Below are 24,465 nucleotides of genomic sequence, written 5' to 3'. Positions count from 1 at the left end.
TATATATATATATATATATATATCCGTTGTAGGCTGTATAAGAGGCCGTAGACCTCTATACTATTAGGTGCACTCATTCAAGGTTTCTTCGACTATGCATGCATCTATGGTACCATAGCACCACAAGGCCCCAGTCCAGACATCCCAAAACAAACAGGCTACTACTTGGCCTTACTCCTACAACTCACCTTACCTACCCTACTAATTTTGCTGTACATATTTTTTATTTGTATTTTATAACCATGTATATGATGTGTTTGCATAGTAGGCCTACTGTATATTTGTAGGCTTAAATGTTTGGATGAATTGAGTAAGGACCCCAATGGAAACTCTTAAGGTTTTTCCCCTGTAGGCTTTAGGCTATGTTTTTTCCCCTTTTACCGCCTCTATGATGATTTCCTATTTTTTGGCTATATAGTAGGCCTAGTGTATATTGTACGTCTCTAAATGTTATGATGAATTGTACATGGTGGCCCCTATTGTAAACAAGTGTAATGCTGTATGGTGTCGTCCACAGTTATAAGTCTTGTATTGAGTTGTGCTTGAAATGTACTGTAAATCTCCTAAATCAATCAATCAATCAAGGTATGGGTAAAGTCGTATAGGCTGACAAAAGGCTAGAAATAGGCTCCACGAAGACCCAGTTTGGTTGCTTTTGAAAGTATGACCTAAATTGTAGCTTTCATTTGTAGGCTACAACTAAATTCACCATGTTGGATTCAAAGATTCTGAAGGGCAATTTTTAGAGGTTGTCTCGCCATCAACAAGAAAATAATAAAACAAACATATTAGTCTATATAGGCTATAACCATATAGTTATAATATATTGGCTATATAACCTACACCTACAGTTTTCCCAAATATTTATTTTCATTGATTGACTGATAATTGACTGATGTGTTCTTGCACAAGCAAAGCAAATAATGCACTCTAGACAGTTTGCAGACAGTCAAAGGTGACTATACAAAAGCTGATCAAAACCCCGCTTTCTGAGATACCCACCTGGGGTTCAGCTGTAACCTTATCCATCAAATGGCCTTAGCTACACCAGCCCCCAACCCAACACAAAACAAACCACCAGGCTTGATAAGCTGGCAACAGGTGCAAGTTGTTCCAAAGCCCCCATCCCATATGACACCCCCAACCCCACTGCCTGCCTGCCTACCCTTAGGCCTACATCATTGTCAGTGTGTGTGTGTGTGTGTGTGTGTGTGTGTGTGTGTGTGTGTGTGTGTGTGTGTGTGTGTGTGTGTGTGTGTGTGTGTGTGTGTGTGCGTGCGTGCGTGCGTGCGTGCGTGCGTGCGTGCGTGCGTGTTACGTACCCACTCATAAGCAAAATAAAAAAGAGAGCACTTAAATTCTACAACCACCTAAAAGACACAGATGCACTCCATAAGGTATCCGGAGAACTCGCCAGATTACCAACTCACCGCAGCGAGAATTCTTTATCAATGTTTTGAAGTCTTCATCGTTATGCTAACATGTTGTCTTCATCAGTGTAGTATGTCAAACCCGCAGATGTTATAGTTCATTTCCAAAGTGATCAAATTATTTTGTGCAATTAAATGGTCAGATATTCAATGATAAAAAGTTGAGTATGTGAATACCAATGATAGTAGGCCTACCAATTCAGGATGTTGTTTACTAATGAATTACATTGTTTCGGTACTTTGGTGTTTATACTTTAGCATTCCTACTTCATCTAGTGTAAACTCTAAACAACTATTCTCTCTCTCTCTCTCTCTCTCTCTCTCTCTCTCTCTCTCTCTCTCTCTCTCTCTCTCAATTCAATGCAATGCAATTTAAATGAAGCCATGAAGGTGAAGTAAAACTAAAATGCACTAAGCGAGTTCTCCGGTATCCCTCCTTAACAAGGCACTCACAGCGAAACTCTAGACTAGAGAGATGCCCCAGGGCCCTCAGCCAGATGGCCCTGGAACTCTGTGCCACCAGATAGAAAAAAACCCCATTGGAATAATAACATATAGCCTACATATGTTTTGGTCATGCCCTTCTTTACGTAGATATTGGAATGAGATCTTTGACACCATGTCAAGGAGTGTTGGGATACCGTTTGAACCAACTGTAATGACGGCTATTTTTGGAATTTCTTCCCCAACTCCTATCACTATCGAAATACAAAGCTCACTTGGTAGCCTTTACCACTCTCTTAGCTAGGCGTCTAATTTTGATCGTCTCTAATCCCATTTTCACTGGATTAGAGATGTACTCCACTTTATTCAATTAGAAAATAATTAGATGTACCTTGAGAGGCTCGGTATCCAAGTTTGAGGACACAGGGTCGCTTCCTCACACTGGTAAATACCTTTTACAGTTCCATGCTGTTCCAGATTGAATGAGTTTAAACCTGAATCTGAGCATGGTAGACGTGATCTCCGACGCAGCTGGGTTGTTTAGTAGTATATTTATTATGAGGAACTATGTGTGGGTGCACTGCTATGTCCATTCTATGCTGCTCTGAAAGGTGACCATGCCATGTTGTCTTGTTTTGTCGTTGTGTCTGTCTTGTTTGTTTTGTTTCAAAACTTGATTCAGGACATTGAATTACATGACATTTATACATGTAACATATTATCTTCTGATATGTTCTATATGGGTGTGTCACATTGTGTTCAATTATTTCATTGTCTTACCCTGAAATCTTGAATAAACAAATGCTATCTTGCCCTAAATGGCAGTTCATACCTGAGCACCGTGACAAAACAAAGACAAATCTTAACTAGGTACTCATTGAGCAGTCTTGCATCTAATACCTAAACAATAGAATATGCTTTATGTGTATTTATATGTCAATGCTTTAAAACAATAATTAACACTTAAGCATTTCATGATTTATAAGGTCATGACTCATGTATGGTATAAATACATTGTAATCTGCTCATGACACTGTATAATTGCATGTTCTCCCCGTGTCCCCTAGGGTAGGTACCCTCACAAAAAACATGCAGTAATCCTGGTCACTAAACTGCCTCCCCCTGGCCAGCCGTGGCGCCTGATGGAGGGGAAAGGAACTGGTTGGAATAACGTGTTCCACGCGCTACGTCCAACCAGGGAAACTCTCCCCTGTCAGGTGTAAAGGAGCAACTTGGACACTCAGGCATGAAGGAAGCATGAGTTCAAGTCTGTTGCTCTCCCCTTGTCCCCCATATATGGGGACTAGGTTGGTGGAGGTTGTGTAGAGCCCAGGATCACATTAGATGATTGACACAGGGGTGAAAAATGGGTTACAAAATCGTGGGATAAAAAAAAAAAAAAAAAAAGACACTGTATAATTAGTTATAAGCACTTATAAGAACACTATAACACTATAAAGCTTTTTAAAATGAATTATAAGAAGTGTCATAATACTTCATAATCACTGGCTATGCTGGGTAGGCCGACTGCTCTGACGTTTTATTTTAGTCAGGATCAGTGTATAATTCTCATAAAAAATATTCTGTATTTAGAACTACAATTATATAGTGTTGTTAAATGCATATATATATGCATAATTAATTAATTATTCGTTTGTTTGATTTGGTTTGATTAAAACAAGCTATGCTTATTTATAATGCATTAGACAGGGGCCATGAGCTTCATAAGAACAAGAAGTTTAGCGTTCTTGTACGGATAAAACAGTGTAAACTCCATGCACACACACTGTCAACGATGCACAGGGAAGAAATATAACTATGAAAAATAAGAACTCGGTTGTCTTTTGCTCTGGTCTGTTTCTGGATTACCATTGTTGATACGCTATATGGTTATGTCTCCCTCTGCTGACCGATGACCTACTTACATGAGGTGTCTGTCTAGACTCTAGGTAGTTTGTGACAGTCACTACTCTGTGAAAACCATAAGTGAAAACCAGGGTGTCTCATTCAGTCAGTTAGTCACACACACCCAGTAACACCTGGCATACAAGATACACTACACCACCAAGACCACCATGTACCTGTCAAACTACTTCAAAAATGTTAGACACCAGAGGGAGCTCTGAAACCATGTTCAACCCAGAATCATTAACTTTACATGCAGAATAAAAAGTGACTCAAATGAAAACAGACAATGTTTTGTTTCTTTCCCCATTTTATTTTAAGGAAATACATTTTCTCAGTTTACCTAAAAAAAGGACTTGCACTTTGTCATCACAAAAACAACTGTGAGCCAAGATCAACGGGTTGAATTAAAAACTTTGTACAGAATCTTGTCCAGTTAAAAAAAAAAAAAAAAAGCCACAATGAACATAAAGTTTGTGTAGTCGCGTGTGTTTGTGTGTTGTACAAGGTTCAACAGTAAGCAGGTTCTGTCAAGACACACGCACGAAGATGTAGACATGATGTGGTATGTTCACCCGATACGATCACCAGGGAGGGATTACATTCCTGCAGGGTTCAAACAAACACCATGGGGTGTTTGGGATTGTGTTCATCGAATCCTCTTCTGCTGTCGTGCGCGGTAGATGTCATGTACGGGTGGGGCTATGGCTCCCTTTTCGTCTTCCTCGTCCGAGTCGGCGTTGGGCCTCTTCAGTGACTTGTGGTTCTCCATAGCTCCGTTGCCCTCGCCACCTGCGTCGGGCTGTCTGCCTGTGATCAGCTCCACAGCAGCCTCTACTGCTGCCAAACACACAGAAAAGTTGATGAACATTTACATGTATTATACCAGTGGTTTTCAACCCTTTTCATATCAAGTCCCATTATTTATTCAGCATTTGAGACACGGACCACCATTTGATGACATCTAACCTCTCAGACCAAAAACTTGAGAATATTTTGTTGTCGTTGGATAAGATTTTGTCCACAATTCCATGCTGTACTGAACTTAGTACCATTAGGAGAGATAACAGGCAAACGTTGATCAAAATAAAATAAAATCTTCTACATTCTCTCTAAATGTGTAGACTTATTTTTTTTTAACCTTTAATTTTTATCCCACGATTTTGTAACCCAGTTTTTCTTTTCACCCGGCGCTACACTTCCTCTGCCAACCTGGGGGGGGCAGCGGACTGACCTCATGGCTCCTTCTATGCATGAGGAGTCCAAGCTGCTTCTTTTCACCTGACAGAGGGGAATTTCCCCGGCCGGACGTAGCGCGTGGAAGGGACACGTTATTCCGACCAGTTCCTTTCCCCTCCATCAGGCGCCCCGGCTGGCCAGGGGGAGGTAGTTTTAGAGACCAGGATTACGCCATGCTTTTGTGAGGGTATCTACCCTAAGGGACACGGGGAGAACATGCAAACTCCACACAGAAAGGCCCTATATCGCCAACCCCCGCCTCGGGTATGGGCACTGATGACGCGGAGGAGGGAACACGCCGCCAGTGCCCACAGCGTCCCCAGTGGGAATCGAACCCAGGACCTTCTAGCTGTGAGGCGACAGCACTACCAACTGTGCCACCGTGCCCCTAGTAGACTTATTTTAATTTAAAGATTAAGTGCCATGATTTTTTTCCACGCTAAAACATGATCATCAAGTCTTATTGTTATATAAGGAGGAAGAAGTTTTTTCAAAAAAGTGTACAGAATTGTTAAAATTACGTTTTTATGTGGGCACCCCCACCAGTTCATTAAGTATGCCTGGTTTGCCTGGTGGGTGGTGATCCACCTGAACTTAAGCCGCACCCACAGCTGTAGTTGTATGATAAAGGGGGAGGGGTTAGGTGAGGGGCTGATAATGTGATGTCACTATATTACAGTTTTTTTCATTGGCACGTTTTACTCTCAAGGGTTCAGCTTGATGTAGCCAAAACACTCTCGAGGCGATTCACAACAACGGGAGGAATGATTAATACTAACGCGACTAGCGATGGGACCGCGGTGGGCCATCTAACACATAATCATTTCTTAGAATTGGACGGAATTATTTAGATCAAGAGTTATTCACGTTTTAAGATTTTCGATCTCGTAGCCTAAAATGGGGTGGAACATTTTCGATGATGTCCCGCCGGAAAATAACATTGAGTGTTGCGCTGTAGTGTGGAGCGATGCGATCGGTTTGATATCAATAATTTTCGTCCTTTTGATCAATCTCCGTCTTGAGCGTTGGGCGTTACTAATTGATAGGGTGGAGAACTCCGTCCTGTGCGCTCAGGGTGTTAAAATAGATTTGGTTTCATTTTACGCTCTCAAGAGTTAAAGATCTACAGTGTAAGGGTCCATTTGGTTACCAACTCCCCATAATTTTGCTAGGGACCACCTGGAACCCCCTCAAGGCCCACTGGTGGTCCCAGGACCACTGGTTGAAAACCACTGTATTATGCCAAGGGGCTGACACAAAGTAACATGAAGGCAGAAGAAATTTCACTAGTGGTTCTCAATGTGGGGTCCCGCAAATTAGTTCATATAGTATTATTTTAACCACTTTAGGCCTATGTTAGTTATTTGAAAATAGTCAATCTACAAGTTCGATCTGAGCTTGTAGATGTGATGCATTTTCAAAAAATAAATGTAAGATTTTGAAACATTTTATTTTTATAAATATTCCTGGCACAATATATTTTCAGATGGGGGGCTAGCCATAGCCAAATACATGTTCATTTGAAGGTCCTTGCCACAGGTTTAAGAACCAGTGGACTAAACTAAAGGGCTGAGAAATGCCAACTTACTCTCGGGAAGTGTGCATCTCCTGAAAGTTTCCATGAGCTCATCGACTTGAACAAAGGGACCCTAATGGGACAGAAATAAACAGATGCCCAATGGTTGAAATTACACGGATATGCCAATGGATTTTGCTTCTTGAAATTCAGCAGTTTTGCGTGCTGGACTGTTGCAGCTACTCACCGTGAAACATGTGGGTGGAGGAAGCAGCTTCATGAGCACAACAGCAGCTGGAGGGACAGGGAAGACTCCACCAGGGACAGGGTGCAACCCTGGAGCTGTGGTCAACAGACAATTTCACACGTTTGAGGACAAACAAGTTAATTCTCAACTTAATTCAGGTTGTTAAGGCAGTGGTTTCCAACCCGTTTAATATAATCAAGGCCCATTATTTATTCAGCATTTGAGCCACGGACCAGCATTTGATGACATTTAGCCTCTCTCAGACCCAAGACTTAGAATATGTTATTGTTGGATAAGATTGTCCACAATTCCATGCTCTATTGATGTAGTGCCATAGGAGAGATAACAGGCAAACATTGATCAAAATAACAATTATTCCACATTCCATTCTATAATTGTGTAAATTGTTCTTGTAAATTAAGCAATGCAGATGTTTAACAATAATTTGCCGTAACTCATGTTACACTCTCAAGAGTTAAAGATCTATAAGGGTCCATTTGGTTAACAACTCTCCATCATTTAGCTGGGGACCACCTGGAACCGTCTCAAGGACCACTGGTGGTCCCCGGACCACTGGTTGATAACCACTGAATTAAGGTATGATCAGGGCAGATTTGTTGAAAGAACAATGAGGTGTTACATACGGGCAAGGTGACGGGGCTGAAAGGGGATCATCTGATTGGTGTCCGGTTTGGGGTACTCAGGTTTACGGTCTGCTTCGTCCTTTGAGGGTGCAGATGGGGTCACCACCGTCTCTGGGAGTAGTGAAGCGAGTTTGGCACGAGAGACATCCTACAAACACGACAGATGACACAGGGTTATAAAACTAAAAATGAAAAGCAGGACCTATTAACCTGCCTTTAAACCAAACGACGCTGTGTACACACCTTGTATCCAAGGGCCTTCAGTTCACTTGCAGAGCAAGGGTATAGGTCCATGAACTTGTATCTGTCTACTAGCAAGGCAGTCTCTTTGCCCTCATATTCATCCTTAAAGGCTGTGAAACGCCTGCGCTCCACTTTCAGAATACTAGCCAGGTCTCCTATGTTGCTCTCAAAGGCTAGGAACCGAGCCCAGATCTCACTGAGGGAGAGAGGGAGGGGGGGGGGGGGGAGTGAATAAAACAACATTAAATACATGGATTAGCATATCAACCACACTTCAACACATAAAACGTACTCAACATTTGCCTTTACCCAGATTTTTCAGGCGACAAGCTTCCTGAGGTGAGGACACGTTCAAACAGTACCCTAGTGTTGTTGTCCTCTGGAGGGAAAAAGAGGAAGGAGGAAAAGTCACTCCTAAATCTTAAATTTGGGAGAAAAACCCTGCAAAGTCTATAGCCACACAACTTAAACAAAGAACCAAATAAACTTAGTTGAAACTCTGACGTATTGATGCAAGAACAGGTTCTACGTGTAGAGCAACAATCATAGCTACTTGGGGTATGTATAAACTACACTACTACAGTATGAAAAGGGTCGATCACAACCTACCGTTAAGATGTGAGAGGTAATCAATGTAGGCAAGAATGTACTCTGGGATGTCACCATATTTCTTCAAACCTAGTTCAAATATCTTGAAGGCCACAGATTTATCCTGTGAAGAAAGACAAGAACGGATTTAAAGACTAATAAAAAACAAAAACCACATGAACTCTAGCATCCCTATTATCTGGGTAAGATATGCTCCGATCAAGGTTTTTGGGACCGATCCCGATCGGCAATTTTTCTCACGATTGGCCGTTCGATACCGGTCTGTGTAAGGGGAAAATTCCAAAATGTCAAAAGAACCCATATCAAAACTGTTCCTGTGCGTGGGGAGGATGGGGAGAATGTTTATGTCCGTCACAAAAATGCAAAACAATATCATACTATACATCTGATTGACATTTATACCACTTAAATGGTATAAAAGATTGGTTTCTCCAGATCGGGCAAATTGCTGATCGGCGGCCGATCGATCGGAGCACCTCTAATTCTGGGGCATGTCATAATAGGAAAACGTTCTGCAAAAACACATCTGCAAGCTCATTAACGCATTGTGAGCTTGTAGATTGGCCATTTTCACTATTTCACGTACAACGAAGTAGATGGGAGTATTTATGTCTTCACCTTGCTACAGTAGTATTCCATCAGCGCTGCAGTTACATAGACATGATGACGTGTACGTCCGTCCTCTCTGGCCTTCTTGAAGATGGTGCGACCCATTTTGATGCCCTCGGCCCTCCTGGCAAACTTCATGTACTGGATGTAGACCAGAGTAGGGTCGATGTCTTCAATGCCCAACAGTCGATTATATATGCTGTGGACCTTTTCATGTTTCATACGACTCTGAGAGGAGCAGAAGTTAACGGATTAGTACTGACAAATCCATTTACCTCCTTAATTACCAATGTATTTGTTAGACAAAGTTTGTCCAAATTAATGTAGCTGGACACTCACTTCTTCATAGTCGGCAAAGGAGAAGTATAGCAGCATGTTCTTCTTCAAAAGAGTCGCAATGGCACGCTCGTAGATGTTCGCTGCCTCGTCACTAAACAGCTTGCCATTGTTCATGTCCTAAAAGCAAATTTAAAATATAGGTTTCACGTCATGCTTCATTTAGAAAAGACTAACCCATGGCAGAACACACGTCACACCTGGTCTACTGGCATCCTCTTACCCCCTTTTCTGCCAGTAGTTTGCTGGACTGCTCCAGGTATTGTGCTGCCTCGTACCATACGTCAGGATGGTGGCCCAGCACAAGAAGGCACTGCTCATAGGCAAACATCACTAGAACACAAGATGCAAACAAACGTTGAGATGGCTGCGCTGAATAAATTCACTGTGACAGTCACAGGCTATTGTTTGGACAACTCCATTCCAAGTCTTAAAACATGCACGCCCTACCCTTTATTATATTGGGGCTTTTTTGCTTTTATTGATAGATAGTGAGTTGATGGGAAACGGGGAGAGAGATGGAGGGGAAGAAACAGCAAAGTTTGTTGGGATCGGGACTCGAACATGCGACATGCTGTCATGCTGGATTACCAGCTAAACCGGCCCAACCCTTTATCCCTAAACTTCTTTGCCATATTTTACGATCTTGAAAAACATTTTACATTTTTAAATAGTTCAACTAGCTGATCTACATCGACACGTTGCTTGTTTAGCTATTTGAACCATTTTTAAATGTTCTTCAAAATGGTAAAAAAAAAGGCAAATAAGTTCTATAAATACAGACTGGACCTATTCCCATTTGTGCATCACTTTCAAATCCCTCCTACACCCAGTCTCCCCCTCCCCCCCCCCCCCCCCCTCTGAGGCACCAGAACTTAAACCAAATAATCCAGTCTCAACCCCATGTCATAATCCCCCCCCCCCCCCCACTCTGTATCCAGCCAATTCTTTATCATTCATCCATTTTCGAACCCAGTCCACTATAAACTATGTCAAGGAATATCAGGTTCTAAATCTAATATAATGTCCTAGCCTTGTGAATTACAGCAATATCCTCAGCTTGTCTGAACAAATTTAAACAATCTACTGTACATCCGTCTGCCTTTCCACTGTATTAATATATGATGAGCGCTAACTGAGCTCGGTCTATAGTCTCCATAACAGGTCACCTCTCTTTGTAATTAGGGTTTGGTCTTCTGTTCGCAGTGGGTTGCATTTTTCCCATTGGATGTACTTCTTCCACATTTCTACTTGCTGGGCCTCCTGAGGAGAATTCTGGGGTGGCACCGAGGGTGCATTCCTGTCCAGACCCTTCATCACGGTTTCATACTCCTGCATTACACACACACACACCAGTCCCGAGATTAATTTACAAAGACACAAACGAAACACAGATGTTTTGGGATTCAAAACAGACGATTTATTTATTTTTTACCCTCCACCACTATACACTCACCTTTGCCACTCTCCTAGCATTCATGTAGTCTCTACTGCGATCCTCAATCATCTTCTTGGCAAGGTGCACATTGATGCCCTGTTCAGAAAATATGTCAGCATGGGAAGATAAAAAAAAAAAAAAAAAACTCGCCTTTTGTGAGTATAAATTCAATAAACATAAATGGGTAATTAAGGCGCCCATGTCCATCACCTCCTCGTATTTACTATAATCTCTCCACAGTTGCTCGATGTTGATCATGGGGTTCACACAGCCCCTCTGGTATACTCTCCGCACTGCCGTGATGCGCTGGTTCTCTGCGTAGGAGCCCACGGCTTCACTAATGGGAAACACAATGAAATTACCTAGAATGAAACACTGGCGCCGTTCATATCACACTGAAACAGTAGTGTCGCTTGTAAGGCCATAATAGTTACTTCTCAGAAATTCAGTGTAAATTCTTTCAGCAGATTTTGATTTAGTCTTTTGAGTCTTAGTGCTATTTAGTCTTCTGTAATTGTTTAGTCTTAGTCAACAAAATTAACACTGCACAAAACAGTATTTTGGGCATAGCCAAAAATGCGAAGAAATTAATAAAATATTCGGAAATATCAAAAATAGCCTCTATGCAACACATGGAGGCCTTGTATATCCGATATTTTTGCTACTTTGTGACACTGTCATATGATGAAGTATATAATAGGGCACTCAAGTGGGGAAAAACATTAAAAAAGATAAGAAAATGCATATTCTGCTTACACTCCTTTGAGGAAGTTGATGTAGTCCACCCAAATCTGTGAGATAAAAGAATAACCCGTTAGGTGACAGAAGTGACCTAAATAGAATTTGTATATTTTACCATTTCACAGTGCCATGATGACTAAAGAAATATGACTTACTTGGTAAGACATTATTTCCATGCCAATCTTATCAAGGGCAAAGTCATAAGCCTGGGCCATCTTCTCTCTAATGGGCAAAAATAGTTGAGCTGAAATGTACTGGAGAGTGGAGACTAGAGTACACAAAGTGATGAATTAGTTCAAGGGTGATTAAATTACAAATCATACTTGTAGCTTGGCAGCTTTCCTTTGGTCTCTCGAACATATGAGAGGTAGCATTTCCACAGGTCAATGTGCAGGACTTTCATTAGGCATCTCTGAAACAGCTAGAAGGGATAAAGCGGAAAGCTAAGAATGACTGTGAAAGATTAACTATAATATAAAATTATTAAATGAATAATCAAGCACAATCACAGCATGCAAGCAGTGGCAGTGAGAAGGCTTGTGAATTGTGAATTGGCTGCTGTGTGGGGGGAGACAATGCCTGGTGGGTAGCTGCATATTCAGCCTCTTGTCTCCCTCCTACAGTTAAACATATTCAAATTAGAATAATGTTAACAGTGATGTGAAATATTGTTTTGTTCATGACCTTGTAAAAATGAGAAATTATACTATTAGATATAAATGTGAAAAAGGCAATATGTTTTGGCCATCATCTCTGGAACGGAATGTCCAATCAGGTCAGTTAAAGCTTGTTGGAAGCCTGACTGAGGACATTTTCAATCCATGGGCCCCCATTGGCTCAGGGCCTGTGCATGTGCACATAATCCGTCCTTTGGGGCATTCCCCCTTTCGATTTTAGGAAAAATCTGTTACAATTATCAATCATCATACTGTGACGACCCATAAATTAATCTCTTCCAGGCATCCCGATTATTCCCTAACAAGTTTCATGAAATTCTATACCTCCAGACTCAGTCTCAAGTTATCTTGCCAACAAAGAGATTGATGAAAGTCAGATTTACTGCAGATATTCAAAGTTATCATACTAAGTCATCTTTTTATTGCATGTATTTTTTTCTTTCAAATTTACATTAGCCAAATTAGTTTTTGCCTACTTTTTTTCCCTCCCAATTTAGTCGTCATGCCAATTAATCCCACACATTTGTGTGCTCACTGTTGTTGTACCCTTCTGGCTCATATCTCTATCCTACTCCTGCTATAGAGCGTCGCAGTCCCTCCCCCTTTCAGAACAGCGAGTGGCCCAGGAAATGAAAAGCAATGCATTTTTCCCATAGCCGTTTCTGAAAGTATTTATTTAAAGACGGTTACGCCGCGGACAAAGCCAACTCGGATCTTGACAAATCATGACAGTGAACACAATATTTTGGGCCGATCAAATCATTAGAAAGAAGAAAATAAAGGCAGGAGACAAGACTATTTGTTTTGTTTTTCTTCTTATAAATTATTTGATCGGCCCAAAATATTGTGTTCATTGTCATGATTTGTCACGATCCGAGTTGGCTTTGTCCGCGGCGTAACCGTCTTTAAATAAATACTTTCAGAAACGGCTATGGGAAAAATGCATTGCTTTTCATTTCCTGGGCCACTCGCCGTTCTGAAAGGGGGAGGGACTGCGACTCTCTATTCAACACATACTACTAGACACTCATAGATCTAATCCCTAGGGATTCTAATCCCTAGACAAGCACAACCTTAATCTGGCATTTAACAATGATTCTCATTTTCTTGTCTTTTAATATATTCTTAAAATACTTCTTTTTAGCATTTGTATTCATAATTTATTTCTTTCATTTATACAATATATTATTGCTTGTAGAGATGCACAATATAAATCTGTAGCATAATCGGAATCTGCCATAAAAATGGCAAATCGGTATCAATAAACCCCATAATTTAATATTTTTTATAGCAAAATAAATAAAATATTGAATGTAAAATTTAACAAAAGCCTAATAAAATATGTAAAATCTGAAGTAAAAACAAACATTTACATTTTTCTACATTTCATTTGTGTACTCATCTCTCCATCTCATTCAGTTGTGAAAACAGACACTTGGAAAAGAGTATAGGCTATTTATTGATTGAATACTTTATTAACAAGCAGGCCTATGCTCATTTCCATTGTGGTCCTCTGTATAATATCAGAAATCGGTCTCGGCAGATATGACCCTGCAAATAATCGGAGATCGGTCATAATTTAATAATCGTGCACGCCTAATTGCTTGTTAATGCATTTAGTATTTTAGCTTTTTCTGTGGGCTGTATGTTTTGTATGAAAGGTGCTAAGGTTAATGCAAACACTCAAAAACTATGGTACCGGTGATGAGATGACTAATATAAGGGGATATTGGCGGGAACCCCTTTTGGTGTTTTAAACATTGTTATAATTTAGCTATTGAAAAATAGCAGATATACAGCTTGAAAATATTTATTTCAGAAAACTGGAGGATTTAGAAGATTTTTATTTAAGGCCTAAATGGGTATGAGATTAGGTTTGAAAGCTGTAATTCTGAACATTATATATATTGAAATTTAATTTAATTTAGAGGATAGCCCCTTGAGATGCATCATCTGGTTTTAGAGGGGGTCCTTCTGTAAGTACTTCAGTTATATATTACATAATGCTTAAGTGTAGGCCTACCGACTGAAAACGAAATCTACAAAGATAAAGCAGACCTATACGGAAAAAGGAACAGCTTTCTAAATGCATCAAATAAATCTATGATTTGACTTGGTATATTCTAGGTATGGTCTACGTACCCGTACGGTACATTTATAATAGTTGAAAACTATCATTATCATTAGGAATTTCAACTGTAGGGGGAGGCGTTTAGATTGTTTTGCACTCTGATCATAATCAAAGTGCAACATGTGCAAGACTGTTCTAATCCAACTGGAATGGAAAATAATTAAATCAATAGTCATTATGAATGTAGGCCATTTGGGCCACACAACTAGGTGTTCTGTGGGTGAGCATTAAGCTTTCATTAGACTACCAGTAGTCATTATAGTGACAAACTAGAGTGTCCTGGCTGTGACAAAGGCTGTAGACGTTTTGATGATCAGAGCAACTTCATATTCGTAGCTAAAGAGGACTCAGGGTGTGATGACTTACCTTCTCTACCTTGTCATAGTTTTTAGCCTTGACCTGTGAATAAGAGTGTAAATGCATGTTAATTCAACAGTCTTAACCAATGGCTTATAATGGACATGCATTCATGCACACTCGCAAACTCTCTCACACACAAAGCCTTAAAAGATCAACAAAGTGAATTTCACACAAGAATGACAAATGTATTTTTTTCATGTTGAGGGGTTTATTCTCTTTTCATTTTGTGCCAAATAACCCACAATTAAAAAACACCTCTCGTGATGTGTTCCAGAAATAAATCCAGTGTAAAGTTTGAAATAAAGAACAGAGTATAATACAATAGTAGGCCTTAAACAGAAACAAAGCTCTTCGCATCACGTGTCCGATCCTGACAAGCTTTGCTGTGTCGCTCCCCGTCTCTCTCGCTTCCTGTCTGTCACCACTTAAGAACAGAGCTCTTCACAGCCTCCTTGCAGGTTGTTTCCTTACTAAGTTATTGCTACATGAATAAACGTTTCTCAGCGTCCTCCTTATGGTACTATCCAATGCATAGGAGGAAGTGTGTTTGTTTTTCTACCACAGAGGAAAACCACAAGGAAACCTGATGGCCAATGGGCAGAAACAGCCAACTACTGTAACCATGTTAATACACTGTGGCCCAACACTACAAAACAATACAATTTAAGCAGGTTAGGGCGACCGGGGCGTGTGGATTCAGTGCCCAGGATAGCTCTCACAGTAGAAGCACAGCGATTTGCTGTCACTCTTATGCCAATTAATAGAAACGGCAATTGTTGCAAAAAGTTACCTCGTTAAATTGCTAGCAAAGCAATAATGTATTTAGGAAGCCACTATTGGAAGATATACCATCAGAAATGGACAAATCAGACTACACTCGACATGTTGGTGCTAAAAGAACCAAATTAATACCTACAAACGGTGCATTTTATCTACATAATGATACTGTTGGGTTCAATATCAGTATCTATAAAAAAAAAAAGAAATGGGTCTGCTTGAAGCTGTATCTAATCTAACTTATGGTGCAGTATAAGAAAATTACCAGGAAGACATTTTAAGTCAAGTAGCCAAGACAAACAAAAAGGTGTCTAAGAACTGGCATGTTTTTTTTCCTCATCTCCGAGACCTAGTTACATTGCCATACAATGTTGCCCATGTACCAGGCCCCCCAATAAGCAAATGGAAAAGAAAAGAAGTTCCACAAATGAAATACAAGTCTTGACCATTTATTGACATAAATCAACAAAGGTTTGACATTTACCTCAAACGCTGCATTAAATCCAAGATGCATATTGCACAAGATCTTAATAGCTAGATGAATAATGCCTCCCTCTGTTGAGTATTTTGGAGGAAATGCTTTTTTCCTGATACAAATGTGCTTGTCAAACAATAAACCAGCCTGTCGTACTCAAAACACCACAGAGAACCGAGTTGGACAAAAGCTGAAGTAACATTCAGGTAAACCCCAGAGAAAATAAATGATATATATATGAATTAAACTGATTCCATCAATCTGCCTTTATTAAGCAATGCCACAGATGCAATATAAAAAAATAAGTTTCTATGGTTACATGTTTTATTACACAATGTTAGCAAATCACCCCCGCAAAGCATGGGGTTGCTATATACACAAAAGCCTCAGTGCAATGCAAGCTTTTCCAAATGCTGTTTGCAACTTTGCAGCTATCAACATTTCTTAGAAGAGAAAAATTAACTATATAACTTGAAGCCAAAAGAGGATGTCTGTCTACTCCAAATGCTAAACTAGGTTTAAATAAATCAGCTGGAAGTCTGCAAATAGAATCGTTGCAATCCAAAAGTTTCCATTTCTTGAGCACAACTATGATCAAAAGATAACCAGGAAATACAGCTTAATTTCTTTCAAGTTGCATCAATAACAAGTCTAATAGGTTGTTAATCAAGTAAATTCTGAGCAAGAGCAGAAAAACTGGTCTTTATCTTAGATAGTGCTGAATACACCATCACTTCCATAAATGGCATAACTGACCAAATTAAAATCAAAGGTTGGCTATCAAATTATAGGGCTGACAAACAAGATAATCCAAAAACGGGACTGAGAGAGAAGGAAAGCTTAAATTGTAATAGTAATCAAGTACACAAGTTAACATAGCTTGGTGAAATTAATCCTGCAATCTAATGTCACTTCAGCAAAAGAAAAAAGGTGTCTCGCTGTATGCAATGACATGCTAGGACAGAATAAGTACACACAGCTAAATTCTAATATTCTTTCTCATGTCAATCTCACATCACATGATTCAGAAAACTGAGGAAATAAAGAAAATCCAGTCTTCTGGGGGTACCAATTGACGTTTATTATTATTTTTATAGTCTACTCTAATTGTATCCAAGATTAATTAGAATAAAATATGGTGGAATCGTCCCCTTTAACTCCATTAGATTAATTTATAGAATAATGTGGGCTTTCATAGTCAAGGACTGTATACTTATTCTGGGCATGTCATAACAGGCAAACTATTCAAGCTCGCAATCCACTGCGCTGTGAGCTAGGCTATTTTGGTGTAGACAGAGGGGGGATAGGAGGGGGGGAATCCCAGTCAAAGGATGATTCAGGCAGGGGTCAAGTGCTTATGGAAGGGGTCATGTGCTATGCTTGTTTACATAGTACTTAACACAAAATCTATTAGTGGGAACTGACTGTTATACTTGTGGTATTAATCATTTAATTGTTCCAATAATGTGCTGGTGTTAATGGCAAGATTTGCTTTGACACCTGTTGGGATAATAGTAGCTCTGGTCCATATCGTTAAAGTTCTCCCTCATATTTAACTATACGTGTATTTTCCTCATTGAACAACTTCTGTAAAAATAAGTTTCACCACTCACCATGAGACCACATCCGTTGGTGGCAAAATTAAGTGGATTGTGTTATTTTCTGGCTAAAATGTGGATTTTACTGAAAGAGTGTTTCCCACTGTGGAGAAAAGGCTTTCAACAATCAGAGAAAGTAGATAAATTAATCCTGTTCAAATGAGGAAAATGCAGTCGATAGCGTTATGGAGGAACTCCTAACGCTTGGACCAGAGCTAGGGATAAAGCTAGTATTTAATGTTTACTGGACTAAAGGAAAAAAAAGGATGGTTTGAGTGAGTTTCTCTGAAGGATACTGAGCTAGCCAGCTGTTCAGCTAGTTAGTGCAGCCTATGCTAATTGTGACTCTGAGGGCAATGATCTGTTTGAATTTGACCCCCGTCTTGTCTTGCATCTCTTCTTTCTCTAAATAAGGAATATAATAGGTCATCTCTCTCTACACTGACCTACCTGTAATAAATAAAAAAATCTTAGCTTCACTTAAATTCAATCTCTAAGACGTGCTAGCTGATCCTCACTCTATATAGCCTAAATTTAGACTCTAAATGTCTGGAGTGAATGGGGCTTGTATCAATGATCAGAATACAAACGATGGCTAAAAGAAAAAAAAACCTTTGACCAAACCCTGTGAGAATTTACATTTAATATAAAACTGTTGTATGTTCCGAGTTATGATTCGGAATTTCAGAATCTCTGCTAGGGAATAGTCTCAATAAATGCAGTAAATGGAAACTAATAAAAATGCATAACTGCAAAAGAAAAGCAAACACCATCAATAACTGATGGTATGGAGTGAGAAGATGGGGAGGGGGGGGGGGGGGTGAATGAATCTGTTGTCATTAAAACTAAATTAGTGGTGGTGGTGTGGGGGTTCTGATTCAAGTGAGTTGGTCGCAAAATAGTGATTTGGCCACAAAACAACCACAGCTGTCTTTCATAGTGTATTTGTTTTAAACAAAAATTACCCCAAAGAAATGACACAGGAGGCAATAAATAGACACAATAGACAATAAAAGGCTAATGCACTCCAATACTATTAAAATAGTTTTAATACTGTTGCAGATCAAACATGCAACAAATGCACTTTACCCCATTTAAAATAACTGCGCATATTTTTTTAAACCCAGGAACAAAAGCAGACTTTCTAAAGAAGTCATTCAAGCTCATTTTCCCTTTCTTGGCATTTAAAGTCACAATCCTTAATTCACCTACCATATTCAGATTACTCAATGTTTTTAGACATTTCTTTAACACATTCAATTTAACTTGCCAATTACAGCTGCATATCTCCATTGTGATATCTGTAGGCTATAGCAAAATTAAATGTGTATTTAACACTGTCCCGAATCATTTGTTGAACTTGAGGATTGTGGCTCTAAATCTCCGTCCATTTGAAACATTTTGTTTGTGTGAAAGTCACATTGTTGATCATGTTAGGAAAATGCCCAGCCATGCACACAAAGAAATAAAAATATATTAACCTCAGCCTCAATGAATAGTTTCCAGAATCTGCCAGAACTTGGGAACTGGGTGACAAGACGCTCATATGTCTTCCTTGCTTTATCTATTGGTTGGTTCTGAAGAATGAGAATGCATTTACATTTATACTAGTTATCAAAAGGATAAAAGCACTCCTATATGGAAAAGGATGTAATGTATTATAACTTTTTAACCATAACCCTTCCCACCCTCCACCCCTGGTTCCCAATGTCATAGAACCCCTAGGAATGCAACCCTGTGTCACTAAACCTGTGCTTCTCGAATCAGAATGCTCCATGCGTCAAGGTCATATGGATTTTCTTCCAACTTCTTTTCAGCCTTCTTCACCTTCTCCGGAACATACTCTGCTGCTGCAGCAGCCTACAAGAAAACAAATTCACAGGGCAGAAATATATACAGTTAACAGATGCACTTTGAATGCCATTGTGAGTAGAATGCCCACTTTCCTCATGGAACCGTATAGCTGATGCGACAATAAGAAACCAGACAATTAAATCAGTTTGGACACAGACTTTGGGGCAAGGCAAGTTTATTTATATAGAGGGTATATAGAACATGTCATACACAAAAAGCAACTCAATGTGCTTCACAAACAAGGCATTTAAAATCATACAAATACATAAATTAACAAATGAGATTGTAGGCTGAAATGTTTTAATGTCTGACTTTGAGCGCTTTGGGCGGGGGGGGGGGGGGTTGGGGTGCAAGTAGACGTAGTTATTGTTGGCACATGGTTAGCCAAGCCTAGTTTTTTTTCCAGTTCATAATGTAAAATAAGTCTGAAATGTTGAGATAGATAAGATGTATATTTATGTGGCAATTTGGTGGTGGTGGCTGATCGATTCTGGATCTCTATAAAGGATATAGAAATGGTGCTGTTCTCAAGTTTCAACCAGTGGTCCGGGGACCATTATAGATATTCAAAAGTGTAAAATGAAACCAAATGAACCCGTAACCCTTTCGGGTCCATATGGTTTCATGTTACACTCTCAAGAGTTCAATTATTGTTAAACATCTGCATTACTTAAGTTAATTTATAAGAAGTCTACACAATTAGAATGTAGAATAATTGTTAGTTTGATCAACGTTTGCCTGTTATCTCTCGTATCATACCAACATCAATACAGCATGGAATTGTGGATATATATATATATATTTGTTTAGTTTTGGTTCTGCAGGGCTAAATCTCAAATGGTGACCCGTGGCATGGACCAAATGCCGAATAAATAATGGACCTCGATATGAAAAGGTTTTGAACAAAACCACTGCTTTACATGTGTATGTGTGGCGGGCTCTAGACTGGATCAGGATTGACAGACAGAGAGCAGGGAAAGCCAGGTGACACGAGGTGGTCTCAGGTTATGAGTTCACATGTGATATGTGTTCTGCTTTCTTAATCTTGGTCCTAGTCTGACCTGTGTTCTGCTTTCTTAATGTTCTTTAACTATATAGAAGTGTCTATTTGTACGTCTCTAAATGTTTTGATGAATTGAACATGGTAGCTACCTCTTGTAAACAAGTGTAATGCTTAATTGGGTCGTCCACTCACAGTTAACAGTCTTTGTATTGAGTTTGTGCTTGAAATGTACTGTAATTCTGCAAACTGTTAATAAATATTTCAATCAAAAAATCTTGGTCCTAGTCTGACCTGTCTGGAGTTTAAAATGAGCTGCACCCTGCACCTTTACTTCAAGCATTTAAGACTAACTAGCACAGACAACAAACTGATCCATGCTAAAAAATAAATTTTAAAAGACCTTGAAATGCTTGGATAACCAATGTAAGGATATAACCATTAGAGACCAAGCCCAAACCACACCAAAGGGCAGGTTGGGACAAAACCGTTTTAAGGTAAAACACATAGTGTGTGGTTTACCTTAAAACACTTTTGTCCCAACCCGACCCTTGTGTAGTTTGGGCTTAATAGACTAGAAATTCGGTCACAAGTCATGGCCATTGCGAGATAAAAGACGTACCAGCATTTAAACAACGTTTATAAAAGTACACGTTTAATGAAAAACAGTTGCATTTCACAAACAGTTCAATAGTGCATGCAACCTCCTGTTGTCGTGGTTTTAACTACTAGCTAGTTAACGTGGGTGAAAGGTTAGCCAACTAGTTGAAATGTATTTCGACGTGTTGTTGCACCACCTTCCTCTTACAAATGTATGTCATAAGAGTTTGGAATAACGTTTAAGACAGTCAACTGCATGGTGTTATTATTGATAAAACCGACTAGCAAATAGTCACTTGTGTGTAGATTTCTGCTTTGCTTGCTAAACAAGCTAACGTTAGCGGCGCGAGGCAGGCCCTGCAGACAGACTGCAGTCGGTACTAGAAGCGTTTCAATGTGATAGCTCTTCAGTTAGCATGTTTGCTAACTAAGCGTCCCCATTGCCTACCTGGTCGGCTGCTACTTCGGTGGACATGGCTGGGCTGGGAGAGGAATTGTCTAGATGCAATTGCAACAGTCAGGGCGTAAACAACAATATGTATCGTTAATATGGCAAAAAATTTAAAACGGCATATCTTCAAGACGGAGTTTGGTTTTGGCAGCAGGCGAAGCGCTCAGTCACTGGTGGTCTGGTCTAGTGTCTTCTCAAAATGGCGAAAAAATGGTTTACTTCCTCCTTGTTCATTCAGACTCAGAGCGAGGCCAAATTTAACCGTCTTTCCGTTTCAGGCCGCTAGTGGCGCTTTTGAGCAGTGGAGCGATGGAGAGTTGGTAACCAAATGGAAGTACCTTAGAGTTTAAAGAGTGTAAAATGTAACCATTTGGTTTCATTTTTACATTTGTTAAAAAAAATTAAACAACACAACACAAGTGCTCAAAATAATAATAATTGATATTTTGAGCAATGCTGGCCCGCCCCATTTCCCCTCACTGTATATGTATCTTTTCCCTTTTTGCTTCCTATATGATGAATTCCTGTTCTGTTCTTTTGTATGTCTCTAAATGTTTTGATGAATTGAACAATGTGGACCCTGTTGTAAACAAGTGTAGGCCTAATGCTTAATTGGGTCGTCCACTCACAGTTAACAGTCTTTGTATTGAGTTTGTGCTTAAAATGTACTGTAAATTCTACAAACTGTTAATAAATATTTCAATCAATCAATCAATTGTCATTGTCACTACTCACTCTCTCCTATGGTACCGACATGAAAAAAAAACCTAATCAGTTTTGTGTCTAAGAGGCCAAATCTCATCAAATGGTGGTCCGTGGGCCTAAAATGCCAAATAAATAACGGGCCTTATGAAAAAGGTTGAAAACCACTGGGTAAGGTACTACGTGATTTCGTCAAAATATGTATAACATAGCTCTACTATATTCTGATAGTCCTCAATGACATGACATGACATGATCACAGAAAAAGCAGAGGTAGTTTCATACAAACTAAGGCTTGCTAAAAGGACAAACTCACGAAAGCACTCCATAGGGGCCGGGGGCCTGTATATTTAATTAATCAAGACAAAGACAAACAATAATATACAAACAGCACATAAAAGGAGTAGTAGTAGAAACAAAATTAAGCTTAATTCTTCCCAGAATAACTAGAATTTTGCCACCTGTAATGTTTTGCAGCAGGCACCAGGGAGCAGCATAGAGCTGTACACAAGGTTTCTACACAAGTATGGAATATGATTTGTTTCATTGTTTCAGGTCTGGGTAAGTATGGAATCCGGATAAATATGGAAATGAGTATAGAATATTTCCGCAATAACTTATGACCTGTACAAAATCCACACATCATCTACCACCTAATTAGTTTAAAAGGAAATGTGACAATATCACAGAATTGCAAATGAGCATTACAAATAACATTCAGTCAAAATCTTGTCTGAAAAAAGTTATGCAGTGAGTGAGGTGGTTTATCAAAAAAGGTAAGAATAAAAACATCTGCACTGTCTGCTGCTCCATAAAACGTACTTTTATTAATGGCACGTTTCGACATTTGAGTCTTCATCAGGCAAATATTTCCCTGATAAAGGATTGTTTAATGTTTACAAAAATTGCAGCTCTACAAGCGAACAATGCGTTCTGATATAATGCTGCTTTGTCAGCTTGTAGATTGTTAATGGCATAAGTGGCTATGGCATTGCTGGGAAAACTATCAACATACATCTATCTCATTCAAACTGCTTTCTATGCACATGAAATTCAAATATAACTCTAGAAGAACTTTGAATGGTGTACAATCCACCTCAAAGAAAATATTGTGAAAACTTTACAAAAAAATTACATCCATTTGAACAATATGTAAAAAAAAATAAGTTATTTTCTGTACAAACAACTTTTGTCAACCCATTTCTGAGGGTCACATTCACCGAAATGTACATAAGATGTAAAAGCTTTAGACACAACAGCTTGTTCTGCTATTTACAGCAAGGAGTATAGGGCCATGGAGGACCATGGTCAAGTATATAGGAATCTGCTTTCATTGTCCTCTTGTTTCACTATTAACAATTCCTTCAGTGTTTGTAAAACAAATCTGTACAAAAACATGTGAACACACTTCATTTAAACACAACTGTCCTCCTTTGTCCCTTAACGTAGTTCTTAAAGCAGCTCCATTACTGTCTCTGTTAAGTCACAACTCTCACACAAATATATACTGAACCATTTGGTGTCTCTCAGTCCATGATTGAATGAGTGTTGGTGTGAGATTGTGACACATCTGTAATGAAACAAGGGTTTGAACCCACTTAGCAGTCAGTGAACGTGGAAGCTCAGTATAGTGCCTTGCTCATCTGCCTCACACTTTGATCAAGTGTCCTCTGGTTCTCCACCAGTGGATCCATCTCCTGTGCTTGAGGCTCCTCTTCATGTGGACCCGGCGTTTGAAGAGTCTCCCCTCCAGGACCTTCACCTCTTCATGTAGGGTGGCTGTTCTCACGTCCAGCAGGAAGGAGAAGAGCTCCAGCAGCCAAACATAGCTTCTGGGTAGCACGTCGGAGGACTTGAGCTCCTTATAGTGGCTCTTACAACTTAACCTACAATGATGACAACACAGACACACTGATAAGTAACACAGCATTGTTCTTACAGTAATTGAATCATACTATATTTGGAATAAACATTACTTTACTATATACTACTGCAGAAAGTGAGAAGCAATAGAATAACCTGGAAATTACAGTATATTCGTATGTGCAGCTAAATAAACCATTACTGAATCAGCTGGGGATCAAAACTATGTTGCACCTACATCCTACATAGGCTGAAGTTTTAGTAGTTTTAGTAGTTGGCCCTGTTCAGGTAACATTTATTATTCTTAAGTTTCATTAAACTGCCATAGACATTATATTAGATATGGGGAAAACATTTAATTTGTTTATTTGTTCAGACAAGTCGACATTTGCTAGGGGTTTGAGTAGTCGTAGCCTCCGAGACCGCAGCGTAGTAGTTAGTTGCACACGTTAGCTACACCCAGCGCTAGGGAGATTCGCAGATCAAATAAAATCTTTTTGAATTGTATTTCCTTCCACGCAGGCTCATTTTATTTTCAAATCAGTCTGTCTTGTACTCTTGTTACATGACAGACCT

The 24,465-nt window shown here is 39.5% G+C and overlaps 2 protein-coding genes across 7 annotated transcripts in view; both read right to left on the bottom strand.

Moving 5' to 3' along the window:
* Positions 1-4,090: 4,090 nt before the first annotated feature.
* On the bottom strand, positions 4,091-21,515 carry cstf3 (cleavage stimulation factor, 3' pre-RNA, subunit 3). Of its 2 annotated transcripts, none has more exons than XM_083759927.1 (20): positions 21,322-21,515; positions 19,169-19,279; positions 18,901-18,996; positions 14,576-14,608; positions 11,725-11,822; positions 11,557-11,623; positions 11,417-11,451; positions 10,871-10,997; positions 10,679-10,756; positions 10,392-10,554; positions 9,446-9,555; positions 9,226-9,342; positions 8,896-9,114; positions 8,278-8,380; positions 7,978-8,047; positions 7,669-7,864; positions 7,426-7,573; positions 6,782-6,876; positions 6,607-6,667; positions 4,091-4,619 (listed from the first exon to the last, which is right to left on the bottom strand). In XM_083759927.1, the coding sequence occupies exons 1-20, from the start codon at positions 21,346-21,348 to the stop codon at positions 4,429-4,431; spliced, it is 2,145 nt and encodes a 714-aa protein (XP_083616053.1). In that variant the 5' UTR covers positions 21,349-21,515; the 3' UTR covers positions 4,091-4,428. The 2 variants fall into 2 exon arrangements, with proteins under 2 accessions (XP_083616053.1, XP_083616054.1); XM_083759928.1 differs by having other exon boundaries at positions 4,091-4,616.
* Positions 21,516-22,438: 923 nt separating this feature from the next.
* The window catches only part of taf1b (TATA box binding protein (Tbp)-associated factor, RNA polymerase I, B), a 96,310-nt gene continuing 94,283 nt past the window's right edge, over positions 22,439-24,465 (bottom strand). For all 5 annotated transcript variants that reach the window (XM_083793811.1, XM_083793812.1, XM_083793813.1 and 2 more), the window contains one exon: positions 22,439-23,912. In XM_083793811.1, coding sequence (XP_083649937.1) covers positions 23,675-23,912 — 238 coding nt within the window. In that variant the 3' untranslated portion in view covers positions 22,439-23,674. The remainder of the gene's footprint in view (positions 23,913-24,465) is intronic.

This window comes from Protomyctophum parallelum (genome assembly GCF_964188405.1).
Source record: "Protomyctophum parallelum genome assembly, chromosome: 2".
Classification (NCBI taxonomy): Eukaryota; Metazoa; Chordata; class Actinopteri; order Myctophiformes; family Myctophidae; genus Protomyctophum; species Protomyctophum parallelum.
This window is presented reverse-complemented; position numbering and strand designations above follow the sequence as displayed.

Bases quoted from the DNA above. Each gene is read 5' to 3' on its own strand.
- cstf3 (XM_083759927.1), bottom strand. From the start codon at position 21,348: ATGTCCACCGAAGTAGCAGCCGACCAG. The intron at 9,556-10,391 runs GTGACCTGTTAT...CTTGTGTTCTAG, and splicing joins AACCCTAATTACAAAGAGAG to TGATGTTTGCCTATGAGCAG. The intron at 8,048-8,277 runs GTAGGTTGTGAT...TTTTCCCTCCAG, and splicing joins TTACCTCTCACATCTTAACG to AGGACAACAACACTAGGGTA.